This window comes from Heliangelus exortis, chromosome 2, assembly GCF_036169615.1.
Source record: "Heliangelus exortis chromosome 2, bHelExo1.hap1, whole genome shotgun sequence".
Classification (NCBI taxonomy): Eukaryota; Metazoa; Chordata; class Aves; order Apodiformes; family Trochilidae; genus Heliangelus; species Heliangelus exortis.
Genome location: NC_092423.1, coordinates 99,979,128 through 99,996,976, shown reverse-complemented (window position 1 = coordinate 99,996,976; position 17,849 = coordinate 99,979,128). Strand labels below are relative to the sequence as shown.

The window sequence follows — 17,849 nt, the reverse complement described above, 5'->3', positions numbered from 1 at the left end:
TGAAACAGTAAAGGTCAAATGGCTTGAGCTGCACCTGTAGCTAACAAGAAACAGAAGAAGCTGTTTCAGATCTACTTTAAAAGAGAAACTTGTTGAATTGCAGTGAATCATCCTTTGGATGTTACTGAGCTGGGAAATACAGAGTGCTACGCTATAGACAGTACCAGAGGATAAGTACCAATTCATTCATACTGGAAACTGCACGCTTGGCTTGTTTAGTTCTGAAACAGACAATAACTCTCCTAGCATGGTATGTGCTCCTTCACATTTGAGGTTTTGAGGACGCTCCTTGGGATGATTGCATGATACACTAATTCTGGAGGGTTTTTTCCCCTTGGACATTACAGTTGGCTGTATTACACAGGGATGAGACAGAGGGTAAAACACCAAGTCAGGCCTCAGCATGAACTTTTGTGACTCTCAGGCAGACATTAGACTGGAAAAATGCTGCATTATAATGCTGGACATGTAGGATTTTGCATTCTTACACTTCGGTATTTTCTCAGATTTTGGAGGAGGAACTGCACACACTTAGGTGTGCAACCTCTTATGGGTTGTAGACTTCAGCCAGGGCAGGGGCGACTTACCCAGAGATGGAAAGGGGGTGGTTCCCTGCTTGGGAAGGGGAAAAGGGCTTCTTGGACCATGGGAAGCACTGCTGCCTGCACAGGGAGGTCCAAACTCTCTCCCCAGCAAGATAGGTGCGTCAACTGTGTTTACTTCTCAAGTGTGATCCTGAGAGGTTTCACACACACAGACACTTAGCACCAGAAGGAATGAATGCTAGCAGTCAGCAAACCCACCAGCCCCTTGGTATCTGGGGGCACAGGTCTTCCCTCTGCAGCCTGGGGAAGGCTTTGAAGCCAGACCTCTCTCCTGCTGCCCTGCCACATGGCCACCAGGCCCTCTGTAACAGGTGAGGTAGTACTGTTTTCTGAATAAAGGTGACTGCCACTGTGGGACCCCAATCCCTACCTGAAACCATCAGTGGTGACCACATGATGTCCAGGGACTCTATCTTTGGATTTAACATCTTTGTTTAAAGTTTAACATCTTTGTCAGCGACATGGACCATGGCATTGAGGGTGCCCTCAGCAAGTTCACTGGTGGCCCCAAGCTGTGTGGTGCAGCTGACACACTGGAGGGAGGAGATGTCATCCACAAGGACCTTGACAGGTTGGAGAGGTGAGCCCATGCCAACCTCATGAAGTTCAACAAGACCTAGTGCAAGATCCTGCATCTGGGCCAAGGCAAGATATATCTGGGCCAAGAATCTATACAGTCTGGGCAGTGACTGGCTTGAGAGCAGCCCTGAGGAAAAGGACTTGGGAGTCATGGTGAATGTGAAGTTCAACGTGAGCCATCAGTGTACACTTGCAGCCCAGGAAGCTGACCCTATGCTTGGTTGCATCAAGAGAAGCGGGGCCAGCAGGTCGAGGGAAGTGATTCTTCCCTTCTACTCCACCTTGAGTACTGAATCCGGTTCTGGAGCCCCTGTTACAAAAAAGACATAGACATGCTGGCGAGTGTCCAGAGAAGGGCCACAAGGATGATCAGAGGGCTGGAGCACCTCTCCTATGAAGACAGACTGAGAGAGTTGGGGTTATTCAGTCTGGGGAGGAGAAGGCTCCAAGGAGACCTTACTGTAGCCTTCCAATATCTGAAGGCGCCTACAAGAAAGCTGGTGAGGGATGACATCTTTAGGATGTCATGGGGGGAATGGATTCAAACTAGAGGAGGGTAGATTTATATTAGATATTAGGAAGAAGCTCTTCACCATGAGGGTGGTGAGACACTGGAACAGTTTGCCCAGAGAGGTGGTGCAAGCCCCATCCCTGAGATTTTTTAAGGCCAGGCTGGCCTTGGCTCTGAGCAACCTGATCTAGTGGGAGGTGTCCCTGCTCATGGCAGGGGGGGTTGGAAATTTTTTATCTTAAAGGTCCCTTCCAGCCCTGAAAATTCTGTGGTTCTATGATTCCATTGCAGGCCCTAAGGTCACATATAAATGCTGGCATAGAAACATGCAACAGAAAACCTCTGTTTGTCCATGGAGCTTTATGGTCAAAATCAAGATGGTCAAAAGAGATAAAAGACTGTGGGATTGCATGATGGGCTTTGAAGATCACAGTTTTGGATGGAAGTGTCTAAGGTCTCCCAAAGACCTTCTTCTGCTAGTGAAGTTCTTTATAGGAACTAGTTTGTGCAATTATTTTCATTCCCTGGCTGAATGATGGAAATCAGTATTACTGTTACTGAAGGACAGAGGCTCCACTGAAGAACTGGGACCTTTAATAACTGGTATTTTTTACAAGCAAGAAGCAAGGAGTCACAACCTAGATATAATTCCTGAGACCAGGAATAAAGGTTTATAAAAGGTCTTTAGGGCTTTGAATCTCCTAAGGACAAACAGCAGTTTAGGGAGAGATTAAAAAAAACAAAAAAGGAACCGTGAACTTGAAAATGTCACACATCTTTCTGTTTCTGTTGTGGCTATTGCTCATTGCTATTGTTCATGTGTTACTGCAACACCTGCTGGCCCTGACTAGGATTCCTCTGGGATGGTTTAATCACAATGTGGCCACAAAGAAATTACAACTCATGATCTGCAACATGTAAAAGGGGAATAATGATAGACTCAACCAGATATGTGCTGTTTTATCCATACGTGTGGCCCGTATGCATGCAGTGTGTCTTCATTTACTATTTTGTTTTAGCTCCATAAATACCAGTGCTCCTTTATAATGCTGAACCTGACCATTATAAGTTGGCAGCTCTAGCAGTGTCATTGAAGTAGCTCTCAAATAGAGATTTGAAACAGCAGAAAATAACAGCTTAAGCTTAGGCTACTGTAAGCTGGGCCAACTGAGGGACAAATTTACATTTAGATTGAGCCTCTTCATATCTTCTCTAAGTAATTGTAAGCTCTCTCGTGCCTCAGCCCTGGAAAAGAATTTAGGCAGCCCTACACTGCCAAAAACTATGCCTTATGCTTTGTAAGATGTGTGATAGCTAATCTAAGTAGTCAGGCTTAGTATTGCCCGTTCTTAATTATTTGTGTAAATACGAGTCAGTTATCAAATGTCTGCAATAATCAGACAAAGGGTATCAGCACTGCCAAAATAAATTTGTTGTGAAAGTGTTATGTCTGATTATTCGTATTATTCAACCAACACCCAGACGTCCTATTATGTCAAGAGCTACACAAGCATATAAAAAACGGTTCCACCACCAGGGAGTGTATGACTAATTTATGATAAGCAAAAACAATTGGACATTTCAAGGAAATAAAAAGAAAGGGGGAGGAGAACTGGGGTAAGTGTCTGTGCCTGCATGTTCCTATGAGAACCCTTAGCAAGTTTTAAGTAAAGAAAAAAAAAAAGGTTTGATATAAATAAGTAAGAAATATGATAACAGCAATCCTTACTGAGCATTTGCCTAGCCCAGTGGAAAATTCTGTGGTATGTACTTAGCTTTCATATTAAGGTCTTATTCTCATTCATGCCGTGCCTACTTACACCATTCTCACAGGGATCTCCAAATGGCACCGCACAGACAGCAGAGGACAGAGGAACGCAGCCAAAATGCTACAGCTGGCCCCACACCACACAAATGTGCCATCTGCACCCACCCAGGGTCACAGAGTCTGCATCTCTTGGTTATTAAATGCTTTAGACTGCCAGCACAACATAAAGGGATCTTAGTATGACTGAGCATTTGTCTGAGTCTAATGTGTTTTCCTGCTTTCACCTCCACAGCTATTCTTCTTGAGCATCAAGGTAAATAAATCACTTTATTAAGATGCCTACTTGAAGAGGTTCTGCCTCTGGATGCAAGGGATAACAAACCTTCCTGTCTGTTTCAATGAGAGGAAAATGAGATGCACAGGACACAGGGATACATTTTTACAGAGGTATCTGCTTTCCAGTCCCCTTTCTGATCTGAGATGACCCTGTCACATCATGGGCCTTTAATTATTCTGAGGCTCTACTTATTGAGGGCACCTCCTCAGAAGTCAGGCTGGTTTGCTCCTCATTCCCTTTAGGAGCTTGGTGTCAGTGATGCACAGCAATATAACAAGACATCTGAAAAACAAAGCATTTAGTAGATGAAACAAAGCATTTAGTGGAAAAAATATAATATAGAAAAAAATATTAATTTATTTGCAATGTAAAATTTACAAGGTAAATATAGGAACTGGACATATAGGAATATGGACTCTGTCATGCGTTCAAATGCCTCATATTAATTCTCCCAGACAATTTGCAGCCTTTTGTGAATGTGCTCCTTTTTTTCACCTCCCTGAATTCTTTCCCCCTCCATGAAAAGAAGCCTGGCACTGTCTCTCAGCTATTGTTTGTAGAAAAGTGGCTTATCTTGAGCCATACTTTTTCCTTTCATTTTCCTTTTGAATTGAACCATTCTGTTCATGGGGAAAAGTAAAAACAGGACACTCATAAATTGTCATAAAGCAGTTCCCCTTTCACCACGGGCAGAAAACATATTGCAAATGTCGTAGGTGAAGCTGGAATTCCCATCTATTATTGAAAGTTATGACCAAACACAAGTGAGGGGGGGAAATAGTAGAGCCAAAACCCTTTTATGATATCTTTCATCTAGGGCAACATCCATAATATTTAATATTATTATAATAGTTATTACTTTTTCTCAGGACAAAATACAGCAACTGTCATTCACTCTCTAGTATTTTTGAAAGGGGGATTGCTTGAACTGACCAGCAGCATAAATTCCAAAAGAAACCCAATCTGAGAGCACAACAGCTTCTTAGGAAACACTGCTAATGTGTGATCACCTGACAAACAGACCTTATGGCATAATTACAGTACCTGAAGGGGCCTACAGGAAAGCTGGGGAGGGACTTTTTACGAGGATATGTTGTGATAGGATGAGTGGTAGTGGTTTTAAGCTTAAAGAGTGTAGATTTAGATTAGATATTAGGAAGTAATTATTTTCTGTGTTGGTAGTGAGAAACTGGAAACAAGTTACCCAGAGAAGCTGTGGATGCCTCCTCCCTGGAACCGTTCAAGGCCAGGCTGGATGAAGCTTTGAGCAACTTCATGCCCATGGCGAGAGGGATATAGTGGGAGGTGTCCATGCCCATGGCGAGAGGCTGGAACTAGATGATCTTTAAGGTCCCTTCCAACCCAAGCCATTCTGTGATTTTACGATTCTATGAAATGCTGTCATTAAAATGTAACAATAATATATATTTCAGAAATTATTATTGTACAACAAGGTCTGAGCCACTTTATATTGCTTCTATAAAACTGCTCACCTCACCCAATCAAATAAAACTCGAATGTAGCTGAAGGTTGAGGGGGCTTACACCTGCCAGCGAGTTTGCTGTGCTTTCCTTTACTCGGTATTATGTATAATTTCTAAAGGACTTGACCCAGCGAAGTCTGCCTGATAGCCCCTTCGAGCTGCACAGACCGGCAGCACCAAACGCAATCTGTGCCACACAAGATACTTTGCCGTACTACCTAAAGGTCCATCAGGAGCCGGGGACCGAGCCTCCCGGCAGCGGTACCAACAGTGGAGAACGGGGGGCGGGGAGGGGGTGGGACATGAGCTGTGAGCAGTAACTGAAGCTGAATTTATCGACAAATTTAAAAAGCCCAACAAAACACAACAAACCAACCAACCAACCAAAAACCAAAGAAAAACCCCAAACAATCAGAGACAGCAACAAGTCTCCCGTAGCGGGTCATTTATCTCCTGCGCACTCACGGAAGGGTAGGAGAGGGCTGTCTCACCGTACCGGGGCGGGAACGGGGACAGGGAGGGACCCGGCTGTCACACCCCCCCACCCTGAACCCCGCTTCTCCAGAGTGCTGGAGCCGCCCCGGCGTCCGGCCCCGCCGGCACTCCGCCCATCACCGCGCTCTCCTGGCGGTCGCTGCCCACGCCGGCTGCCCGGGGCGGTGCCAAGGAGCTGCTCCCAGTTGCCGGAGACCTGTAAATGCAGCTCGGATTTTAATTTTTTTTTTCTCCACCTCTGCAGCATTTTGCAAAAGCAAATACTACCTGTTGCGTACTTCTGCAGCAGCATCGGTGTTGTTCAGCAGGATAAATCAGTTTTCCCTTCGTTTACCGGGACAAGGAGTCCCGCGATGCTAGCGCCCTCTCAGCCGTTTTCCAGACGGACCGGCCGGGGCCACTTCAGGTGCCCTACGTCGGCTGGTACCGGGCCTGGATCGGGACTGCCAGAGCCAACAGCTAGTCTTAACTTGGCCACCTCGCCTAATGCTGTGATGGTGCCCCTGGGGCTTGGTGAGAGGATCGGGGGTCTCGGAATGCCCCAGGGTGCTTCCACACTTTTCCCTCTCCGTCCCCGTTCCCCCCCCCCCCCCCCCCAAAAAAAAAAAAAAAAAAGGCCCAGTACTGCCCTTTCCAGGGGCGCGCTGCAGTCGCTGCCCTTCAGACGTGGATGCCTTGAGCTTTCCAAGCTATGCCCTCGTTTACCACCTTGGTTTGACAGATAAGGGCTTGTCCAAGGTCTCGTTGTGCCCGAGGAGTCACAAACATCCCGAGTGCTGCTGCTCTAGCCATTAGGCTGTGCCTCTTTCCCACGCTTGAGCCTCTCCGCCCTTTCATTTACTCTCCGGCTGCTTTGCAAATATAAGGGCTGTAATTTCATATCCCTGTGCTCCAAAAGGATGGGTCCGTGCCTTTTGTAGTTTAGCTACAGCCAAGAGCTTGCTGGCTCCCTCGGATACTCAGCCCTGCCTCTGGAGCGAACCTGTATCGGCCGCGAGAAATGAGATAAATGCGGTAGCTGTTGTTTTGCTGCTGCCCGTCTCTGGAGAGAGGGTTTTGATGATACCCTAACTCAGGAAAAAAACAAAACAAAACAAACAAACAAAGAAACAAACAAACAAACAAAAAACCAAAACCAAAAAAAAAACCCAAAAAAAAAACCAAAACCAAAACAAAACACTGACAAGGCTATACAGCTCATGTATGGAAACTAAAAAATTGAGGCTTTCTGATATCAAGCAGCTGGCAGAGGCGCCCTTACAATAACGCGTGCAGGCAGCTCGAGGAAAAGTAGTTTGCAGGGAGAGGAGCAGGCTGGCAGGCTGACAGAGGGGGCGGATCCTGCGCACAGGCGGGCAGAGCCGCGCCGGAGCGGCCCCGGCAGCAGAGGGGCTATTTCAGGAGCCGGGCGGAGGCGGCGGCCGCGGCCGGGGGTACTGGGGAGCCATGGGGTTAGCGGTGCCGGTGGGCTGAGCGGGGGCTAGCGAGAGGAGGCGAGGGCAGCCGGGAACACGCCTTTGCCGCGGATTGAAGGGAAAGGGAGGGTTTATGGTGTGGTGGTTTTTTGGTTTTTTTTTTTTTTTTCGGGCTGCATCATAACTTGAGCTGCATCAAGCTGAGCCAGGCAGAGGGGAGCGGGAGGGGAAGGAGAGAGAGGAGGAGGAGACGGCTGCCACCGGGGGATTTGGGCTCGTTTTATTGAAACAAATCAGTGCTCGGGAGAGAGCAGCGAGGAGGAGGGGGAGGAGAAGGAGGAGGAGGTGGGGGTGGGGGGGCAGGAAGAGGGGGATCGAGAAAGAAAAGTGTGAGGGCTGTGGCAGGGAGAAGCAGAAGTGATGAGAGAGCGAGCAGGGAGGCTGGAGGAGGCTGCCCGTCCTGCTGCTGCGCCCCGCGGGCACCGCCGCTCCTGCCGCCGCCGGGCGCCCCCGCGGCCGCCGCTGCCGCCCCGCCGCCCCCGGCCCACGACATGGAAGCGATGAACGGCCCCGGCCCGGGGCCCGGCGACGCTCTGCGGCCGCCGCCGCCTTCGCCCGGCCACCACCACTCGCACAACGAGAAGAAGAGGCTGCACCGCGCCCCGTCGCCCGCCAGACCCTTCCTCAAGGATCTCCACGCCCGCGCCGCCGCCGCCAAGCCGCCGCCCGCCCCCCCGAAGTCCCCCGGCCTCCCAGGCCGGACGCCCCCGTCGCCGCACCCGTGTGCCCACCCGCCGGCAGCGGGGCTCCTGGCCGCGCCGAGCCGCCTCTCCCGCCGCCCCGCCGCCCTGGGGGCTAAGGCCGCCGCCGCCACCGGCACCGGCACCGTCGCCGGCAGGGCGAGCGCCAAGGCCACCCCCTGCGCCAAGCGGGGGGCCCGCGGTCCGGAGCCGGGCCCCGGCGGCCGGGGCGGGGGGCGGCAGCCCGGCGGCGAGACAGTCCTGCCACCCGGCAAGGGCAGGAAGGGGAAGCGGGGCACCGCGGCGGGCAGCGGCCATGCGGCGGCAGCTCTGGCCCGTGTCGGCCACACGGACAGCAGCTCCGACCTCTCCGACTGTCCCTCCGAGCCGCTCTCCGACGAGCACCGCCTGGCCCCGGCCGCCAGCAGCGACGCCGAGTCCGGCACCGGCTCCAGCGACCGGGAGCGGGAGCCACCCGCCGCCCAGCCCGCCGCCGAGCCGACCCGCGCCGCCACTGGCACCGGTTTCAGCCCTGGCCCCGGCCGCGGGCGCGGAGCTCCGCCGCCCCCCGGGCCCCGCGGGGATCCGCTGCCCATGTCCCCGGGCGGGGGGCGAGCCCCGAGCCGCGGGGAGCCGCCGGCGGCGGCTCCGGAGGAGCTGCAGCGGGAGGTGGAGGAGCTGCGCTCGGAGAACGAGTACCTCAAGGTGAGCATCGCCCGCCGAGCCCGGGATGGGGAGGTGGAGGCAGCCGGCGCGGCGCAGCCCCCTTCATCCCGGGGCTGAATACCCCAGCGGGGTCTTCGCTGGGGGTAGCGAGTAGATTCGCGCGTTCTGAAGTCACTTCCCCGCGGGATCCCCTACCCCAGCCAGACCAAATGCCCGATTTCATCCGCGGGGGAGAAGTAGGGACAGGAAGAGCCAGCCGGGCGCCTTAGCTCTCACCCCGCAAAGTGGGACCGTGGCACGGTTTAAGGCCAGATAAGGATCCCACATAACGGATCACGGCTTCTTTCAAAAGCCCAGTTTGTGGAGGCTGGATTTGTGGAGGCTGCATGGATGGAAGTCCAGCGCAAACTTGTGCTGTGGCGATGTGGTGGTAGCCAAACAACCACCAACTCTTTCTAAAGCGCAGTAAACCCTCCACCGGTTAGCAAGACCTTGCTTTCCAGGAACTGTTTTCCTCAGTAACATAAAAAAGCCAAGAAACCGGTTCCCTCATTTGATGTGGAAAGGATGACAGCATCGTGTTGTCGGTTTGCACTGTTACTTTATCACAGAAAAGTGAAGCCACTCGTTGTGAAATGCTAATTGAATAATGAGCAGCAATAAGAAGTGGCATTGCATCCTTGTACAGGTAGAAAAGTGCAACTGAGTGCATTCATCCTGGCAGAAAGAGAAAAGATAAATTCAGGTATGCCCTAAGCTGGCTTGACCTGCAGGAACCTTTGATTGGACTTGCACTTAAAATCTGATCTTTTGGCACAGCAAAGAGGCCAAAGATCTATAAAGATCTATAAATAAGATAAACTGAGATAATCATGTAGCCACAGCTACTGTACCATTTGACTCTGCTGCTGGTGACAACGATCTTTGTTCTTTGATTTTGCAAACACCCCGTTTTCAAGGAAACTGACCGTGAGGATCCAGGGGAGTTTTACCAGGATAAGGAGTGAAGTTGGGTATAACCTTGGGAGAGAAGGGTGGTGAAGATAGAAACTGAGGTTGTTAAGGGGTTTTGGCTAAGGGACAAGACAGCAGGGGTGCTGCAAGGCTCTTTTCTGGGTCTAGTGCTGCTTAATGAACTGGAAAAAAGAATGAGCAATGATACAGCAAAATTTTCATATGACATGAAGTTTTTTTTAAACTCAAGTCAAGCCCAGCAAAGACCAGATAGAACTTAATAGTAGACTTAACCCCCCAAGGAATGAGTGAAAAATAGAGGATAGGAAATAAATCTCTATAATGAAAGTCTGAAGCACATGGAGATGAGAAGGACAGAGCATGCACTATTCTGGGTTTTAAATGTGTTGTGTTAACTGAGGAGCATCAAGAGAGAAAGAGCAATGACAATCTCTGCTCAATGTGAAACTGCAGGTAAAAATGTGTTAGATTTCAGTGGGAACTGAGTAGAGACTAACAAAGAAAATATTACCATGTTTTGTAGATCTGTAGCTGTTACATAGATCAGTGGATGTACTTGAAATACTGTAGGTGCTGCTGGACATCTAGAAAAGGATAATACACAACTAGATCAATAAAAATGATTGATGCATAGCAAAAGCTTTTAAAGCACTCATTGGATTGAAAACTCTGGAGTGTGTTAGGGAAATGTAATAGTCTATGAAATGATGAGCAGCATAGAGAACCTTTATCAGAAGTGTCTGTCTTACTTGACACCCAAAACCAAGAGGAGATTTAATGAAATAAGAGTAGATAGTAGGAATTGCTGTAGGAGTAGGTAAACTGGCCCTGCCATTACGAATCATGGTGATGAAAAGCCCAGGAGCATCTCTTTACAGGATTTGCACAATTATAGTACTTAAACTTCAACCCATTGTGAAGAATGTGTTAAGCCTCTTGTTTGATATTTAAAGTAATTTTTATTTATGGAAAGCTCAAAAAAAAAATAGTTTGAATTGTTTAGGACCAACCAATTTTAGGATGTCCCATCTGAGAGGCTTTCTGATCACAGGACCTGCTTAACATTGGCAAGTAAAAAGGTAAAGAACTTTATTCTGCATCAGTTCAGACTTCTTACACAGTGCAACAGTGTCTTTGCCAACGTGTCTTTGATCTGTGTCCCAAGCTCTTTGATTGGGAGCCTGACTTTTTCAGGTTTCAGGATCAGTATAACAATCTAGAAGGGTTTCTTGGTGCTCTGTCTCAGTTATTTTCAGTGGGCATTTTGTGGTGCCTGGGAAGCCATGGGCTCACACTGTTGCCTCTTCTGAGAAGCATAAATATGTGCTCTGTCTGCTGTCCTTGGCTTCCCAGCCACATGAAGTCTTCGCAGTTCTGCTACTCTAAACACTTGGAAACAACCGAGTGGCACAGAAGTTTTCAGCATTCCCAAACTTTGTTTTTCTTTCCTAGGAAAACCTATAAAAGCCTTCTGCAAACAAAGCCACAATATTGCCTGTGTTGTTTACTTGGGTATTTGTTCTTTGCATTTTTTATAGTGCATTTCTCTTGTTTGGTATTGGAGCAAGCTGTGTTTCTGCTTTAACTGAAGGGACTAAGGGACAACAGGGAAGCTGTCAGCTGTAAATAGACAAATGATTAGATAAATCCCAGAAGAAACTGTTGATTTCCTGAGCGTGGCCATATGCCAGATTTTCTTGGGTTTACTCCTCCTTATCCCTCCCTCCCTGCAGCTGGAGTGCAACAGTATGTGCAGAACTTTAAAGCCTGTTTCAAGGAAATTTATCTTTCATATAGAAAGGTCTTTTATGTGTCTGAAATATAGTCTGTGTGTATATATATATTTGTATACTTATACATGGACTTAGTGATAAGATTACTGGAAATTAAAAGGCTACCAGAAAACAAGAAGAAACAATCTAAAACCCCCATAATAACTTGGTTTTATTTCTACTAAAGAAGTGCTAGAAAATCTCCCAAAATGCTCCGTGGAGGCCTTTGCAGAGCAAACTGTGCTGCAAAAGTCTCCTAATGAATATATAGATATATAATGTGAGCCAGATTTCAAACTGATATCAAGTCATCACCTTGTATATTTTACCCTAAATAAGACTTTGGCTCCAGCAGTGGCCAATTGTCTGTATAGTGAAGTCTGTAGGTGAAGTGGCTGAGAAGGAGTGTTTATGTTGGGAAGTCACTCTTCTACTTACCTCCATGAAATTTCATCATTAATTTCAGTTCCAAATATTTTATGTGTAATCTTCTTCTGCCTGTAGGGGAAGACTGTGTGTATATATATATATATGTAATATACAATAGCATTTAAAAGGTAGCTCTTATTTGTTGATGTGTAAGAGAAAAATTATGTCGTGGTGCCTGACTCTGTGGAGCCACGAGGTCATCGGTAAGAGGTAGTGGAAGGTAAAGTTTTAGTATTACTACCCAGTCATGTTAGTAATAGCAAAATACTGCCCACACAAGTGGTAATTTTTCAGGATTACTTTCAAGCGTGCAGCACGCGAAGAAGTGTCATACACTATGCAAGTCCCTAGGAAACTTCAAAAGAAACTCTTTGTGATGTAGAGCCCTCTAAAGGATGAGATATCCTAAAGCAGAGGGCCCAAACTTCAGCAATTAAAAATGTCTTGCTTTATCTTAGCCAAAGTTTAATTCAGACTGGTTTGATTAACTAAATGTGTTAGTGGAAGCAGCGTGAGTATTTTTGTTGTGACACATGCCCCTTTTCCCTTTCTGTCCTTCATGGCACAGTACATGAGGCATAGCACTTTGTACAGCCCTGAAAATGAAACTGGTGCTTGCTGCTTTCCTTTGCTGTACTGGGCCTTCTCTTTCTTCATGTGTTAGTGTAAGTTCAACACTCCAGAAATGCTGTATTGTGGACTAACACCAAAAAATATTCTAAACCAGCTTTGATTTAGTAGATAATCCTCTTGTTTATCTTGCTTTGTCTTTATTCTTTCTGTATTAACTTTTTTCTGAGACACATGCTGGATATAAATTGAATAAGAGGCAGCTCCAGACCCCTTACTATTCCACTCTGATACATCTGAAGGATCTTCGGATTTGTTTAAAATCAGTGTGTGCCTCATGAAGTTACATTGTATTTCTCAGCTCCCTTGAAACTGTAGGTATTCAAGTCTGTAGGCTTGAGATGAACTCGTGAGGATTAATACCACCCTTTCTTTTATTAACCTGCAGGCTGTTCTCTATGTCAAAGGGGTTTGCAGAGCAAAAATGATGCGAAGTGATGGGACCAATTTTTTTCCCATTTAGTGAGGGTTAGCAGGGTTAGAAAAACAGAGCTTATCCCCGTCTCTGCTTGAAATGTTGCTTTTCCCACCTGGTGACTGGAGATCCCAAAGAGAAGGAAGGTGATGACCCTGCCCAGGGCACAAAACCCACATGCAGGGGCTCAGCAGGAGGGGCGGTCAGCTGTCCAAGGGAGATGTCACTTTGGGGAAGAATAGTGAGGCCATGTGCCTTGTTAGCCCCAGCTGTGTCCCCGTCAACCTCTGTGTAGCCTGGAGGGGACGAGCTGCATGATGCACCAGGCACTGGTTCACCTGAGTGGCCCTCAGTAGATGCTCTTCACATTGCACCAGCCAGGTGACTGCTCAGATGACTTCAGCCACCCCAGTCAGGGGAGTGTGTTGAAACAGCACTGGAGCTGATGTTTGAATGAAGCAGAAGAGCTGCCAGATGCTGCTCTCACTCTTGGATCCTGCAAATTCAAACCAGCCCTGAAGCCAATAGGTACTCCCAGTCCTATGAGTCAAAAATCAGCTCTCATTTTGTGCACAAGCTTCAAACAGCCCTGGATCAGTGCATGACTTGTAAAGTAGTTCAGTTTGAGAGCTGAACAATAACATCAGGTGCCCAGGGACTCTAGGTTCATTAACATATTTTGCAAGAGGCAAAAATAATGGTTGTTGCTTTCTTCCCAAGTAAAGCCTTTTGGAGCACATTTATCCCTGCTGCAGTTCTGCTGTAAGGAGATATGGGGGCTGTGTTTATTCCTTAGCAGCTGCATCTCCTACATACAGGCGGTTTAAGATATTTAAAATAAGAAAACAGAGATTACATAAAATCACAGTTCATGAAGCTTAGATTTATCAAGGACTTTCTAGACGTTCTAGATTCACCAGGACAGTAGCAACTCCACACTGTAATTTCCATCCCTCCTCCTTTCCTCACTCTGCCCTCATTTGATTTGATATTAAATAACTTCCTGTTTAGAAAATAGTACTGGCATAATCTATAAATACTACTTTTGCCTGAATTAATAAACACATACATTTTTCTACATGCACAACTAAATTTAATCCTTCACTTGCATTTTCTTGAATACTGTAAAGTTTGTAGGTTTCTTACATTTTTGTCTTCCTAGTTTAAGATATTTCCAAATTAGTGTATAACTTGTGGGCACTCGCATTCTAATTCACTGGAAGCTAAAGCCTTACAGTTTGCTAATATACCTAACTGTAAGTCCACAGTAACGAATTCAGTATACCTATGTATTTTATGCCATTTTCAGCATGTCGTTTCTCCTTAATAGTAATTTCCAAAATTCCTTTTTTTTCTCCTTTAGCCTGTAATTTAGCCCAGTGAGGGTAGATCAACAGGCTGACCCAGACACAGCCGGTGCTGGTGCCCCTACCTCTGTCTTTATATGCAGTTTAGAGGTCTTGCTTTGGACTGTATTTAGTCTGGCCTCCTGAACAAAACATCCCCATCATGCATATGTTTTGCAGTTGTCCAGAATACTCAAGAGTAATGGGAGCACATTTTGTGCACCCTGGGAGCATAGGTCTTTATTTTACTTCAGAAGGAATCTGGTTCTTGTGTGCTGTGTGGGCTGAACAAGTGGGCAGTCAGTGGGGATGATTGGAAAATTTACTTTTAAGCCTCATCACGGATCCCAGCCAGACTGGCTGGGTAGACACAACCCATCAGTTGTACAAGTATTCCTGGTTGTTTCAGTGGGAATGACTCATATGAGTACAGGTTACTTAGCGTAATAGCTGACTGTTTTTCTCTCTCTCCCTTTTTTTTTATTTTTATTTTTTTTAAGAATCCTAACCGAGGCATATTCCTATAATTTACCCTTAATTATACTTCAGTATAAATCAAATCAATAATAAACAAGCATGACATCAGTAAAGGTATTAATGAGGCAATGGCTTCTCTTTGGCCAGGCAAGTCTTCAATTTGCAGAGTACAGATGTGAAATGACACTGTCAGTATGTGTTTGGGCTATGCAGTAATGTAGACTCTGCACGGGGCTTTCCCCTTTTAACCAGTTCATTATGGCTTCTTTGACTGATGGGGAAACAGTAAATCCTAATTCTGTTGCTTTCTCACTGAAGTCTAGAGGAATCCTGCAAGCAGAGCAGCTATTTAAATGTCCTGCATTCACAAAGCAACCCTGGGAATCTCAAATGGGTGATCCCTATTAGACACCAAAGAGCTGGCCATAAGAAAGTCATTTGGGCCAAGTACCTGAAACAATAAGCAGTAAGACTCAGCAGCACAAGCAACCTGGTTTTCTACTTTGAATTTGGAAAGAACTGCCAGTTATGTTATTTTTTCCCATCCTTCCATTTGTTATTATTTCTAGCGACCAGGATAATATCTGGAAAGAAAAGCAGTTTAGGATTTTTCTAAGTGATATTCTTTCTTCCTAGACACTGCTGGATGCTTTTCTTTCTGAAAGTAATAACATAATTACAATTAAATTAAAAGGGATCAAGAGGAGGCTCTCATCCCCTACAGGAACATACAGCAAAATGAAGATTCTTGTGTCAGCACTTAACCTCTCAATTTCAATTTTCACCTTGGGATGGTGGAGCAGGTCCCTCCCTGTTTTAGGAAGAGAGCAGGCTCTCTGTTTTTCAGGTGCACAAAGGGGGATGGCTGCTTTCTTATTTGTTTTAATGACTTTTAAGTGCCTATTCTGATCTTTTTTCTTCAGTTATACAATATTTAAGTCTGTGGCACGAAGCTCAATACCTCTTGAAAGAAAGAGCTTTAATTCTTGTAATAATAATAGCAATAAGAACAATAGAATTTAATGAAGTCAGAGATTGGGTTTATCTAGTGCTTCTAACTTCCTCATAGCCTAAGGTTTTTTTGCCAGCTGCAGAGTTTGGGATTTTTAAGGTTCTGTCTTTGCTTCATTTACTTTTGATTTCACTAATGATTGACAAGTTTTCCTTCAAAGCAATAGGTTTCCTGGGTTAATAAGTAGGACCATCATAGTTTCAGTTGTAATTTCCCCTTCCCTGGATCTTTAGCTTAGCTTCCTCTGTTTTGTGTGTATGCATCACTTTCAAAGAGGAGTTCAAGCTGTTCTGGGTTTATAGGTGTAATTGTAACAGCTCTGACTTAGGAGATCCTAACACAAGGTTTCAGCCTCTGCAGCAGAATCACAAGTACCTAGCAAGGAAAATAAGCTGTTTTGAACTGGAAGCATCTACAGCCTTGCCCCTGGTTTTGTGGTCTGTATCTAGAGGAAGATTATGTCTGAACTGTAGCTAGTAGAAGATTATCCCAGCATCCATAGTTGTGTGCTGATATACAGCATCTTAACCACAGACCAGTTTACTGTATTTTTGACATTTCAGAGGCAACATGCTGCTGTGTTTAAATTTTTAATGTATGGCAATAGGACTTCATCTTCCTGTTAAAAAATATTTCATCTGTCCTATTTGAGTTTTTCCTCCCTGGGATGGGCAGACTATGTAGGTCCAAGCCCCAGGCACTGCAGTGATACAGCAGAAACAGGCTGGTACTGCATGCAGCCCATATGGGGAGGTTTCTGCTCCTTATACAGTGAAAACTGTTTGTACCCTCATTGCATTTGCATGTATGTTGCCATATTTTAAAGCTCATCCAAAGGATGCTGTATCCCTAAGTGCAAGGGATCAGGACACAGTCTAATTTCTACACAAAAATTTTAGGGGTAGGAAAAAAATTGTGTGGAAAAGATCAGTTCAGTCAGAAAAAAAAAATAACCTGAGAGGACTGTGTGAAGTTTTAAAGTACAGAATTCTTTCTTGTATCCTGAATTTTAGTTTATCTGCAAAATTATGCTAGAGAAAAACAAACTGTGTAGTTATAGCCAAAGCCAGACACAAACATAATAAAATCAGACTTGCAAAGTCAGAGTTGTGCTGGGCAAACCTTTACTTTACCTTTTGAAAGTGTCTGCAAATGTGAAGCGTGGTGAAAAAGTGTGTACATTAAAAAGAAAAACTCATCTCCTCAGTTCACTCAGACATAGTTTGCTATGTTTTTCTTTTTAAAAATATCATTCACTTATCCTAATTCCCCCAGTGTGTGATGGCTGCAAACTGGAGAGAATATTTGGCTCTGCTCTCAGGGGTAGTAGATGGGGCCTGAACTGTAAATTGTTTTGAAAGAAACCTGCTGGGTTTGGTCTGCAGAGCTGGTTTGCTTCCTTGCATTCTGCTGTTTGTGGTTAATTAATGTATTTGCAACTTCTGAAGGTGTCATTGCTGCAAGGGTAACTTTTGTTACTGTTCTTTTGAGGCAGTGTACAGTGTAAGCCTGGTCCATATCACTGGGGAGTAACACCTGAGCTTCTCCATCCACACAAATATTCTGCTCCTGAAGCTGTCCCAGGGAGACTGTGGGACAGGATGCCCCTACATCAAAAATCTGAATATATTGAGAATGTATAGCGATACAGCTGGCTTGTGAGAAAACCTGTTTGTCATTTCTGACTTCGTAGAGCTCTGGGAGGACTGTACTGGTGGAGCAAAGCCTCACTGCTGAGCCCAGAGTGGTCATTTTGGAAAAAACAAGCCTTGTGCTTACCCAAAATCTGACTTACGCTTGCTCAACTAATTGAAGTCAAAACACAGCTGTATAAATACAGAGTTTTTATACATAGATGGGATTTTGGTAAGAGTAACACTATAATTCAAACATCACTATGCAAGGAAGGCTAAAGAAGTTAAAAACATCTTCCTTTGGTCAGGACTGTGCTCATGGAAAAGATCTGTCCCTCATTTGTTACTAAAACTCCAGTGGATCAAAGTGGATAAAGGGAAAAATATGACTATTCAGTTAGGCCATGGGAAAGGGCAATGAGGGAAGGGGAAGGAGGACTACCAGGGGGATACAGGCAGACATGCTCTTGGAGGGACTAGAACAGGGGTGGTCCAGCCAAGGAGGGGGGAATTTGCCAAGGGAGCTAACTCAGTATCAGTGTCTTCTGTGCTTGATACAA

At 46.0% G+C, this 17,849-nt stretch overlaps 1 protein-coding gene and 1 long non-coding RNA gene across 12 annotated transcripts in view; one reads left to right on the top strand and one right to left on the bottom strand.

Moving 5' to 3' along the window:
- Positions 1–2,325: 2,325 nt before the first annotated feature.
- Positions 2,326–6,874, bottom strand: LOC139793749 (uncharacterized). The gene is made up of 3 exons (XR_011724769.1): positions 6,487–6,874; positions 5,749–5,974; positions 2,326–4,082 (listed from the first exon to the last, which is right to left on the bottom strand). It is a non-coding gene; the product is annotated as an uncharacterized lncRNA (long non-coding RNA).
- A 657-nt stretch (positions 6,875–7,531) lies between these two features.
- Positions 7,532–17,849, top strand: part of MTCL1 (microtubule crosslinking factor 1) — a 107,320-nt gene continuing 97,002 nt past the window's right edge. For 4 of the 11 annotated variants that reach the window (XM_071737172.1, XM_071737170.1, XM_071737176.1 and 1 more), the window contains exon 1: positions 7,532–8,638. In XM_071737172.1, coding sequence (XP_071593273.1) covers positions 7,745–8,638 — 894 coding nt within the window. In that variant the 5' untranslated portion in view covers positions 7,532–7,744. The remainder of the gene's footprint in view (positions 8,639–17,849) is intronic. The other 7 variants (XM_071737173.1, XM_071737174.1, XM_071737171.1 and 4 more) reach the window with 3 other exon arrangements.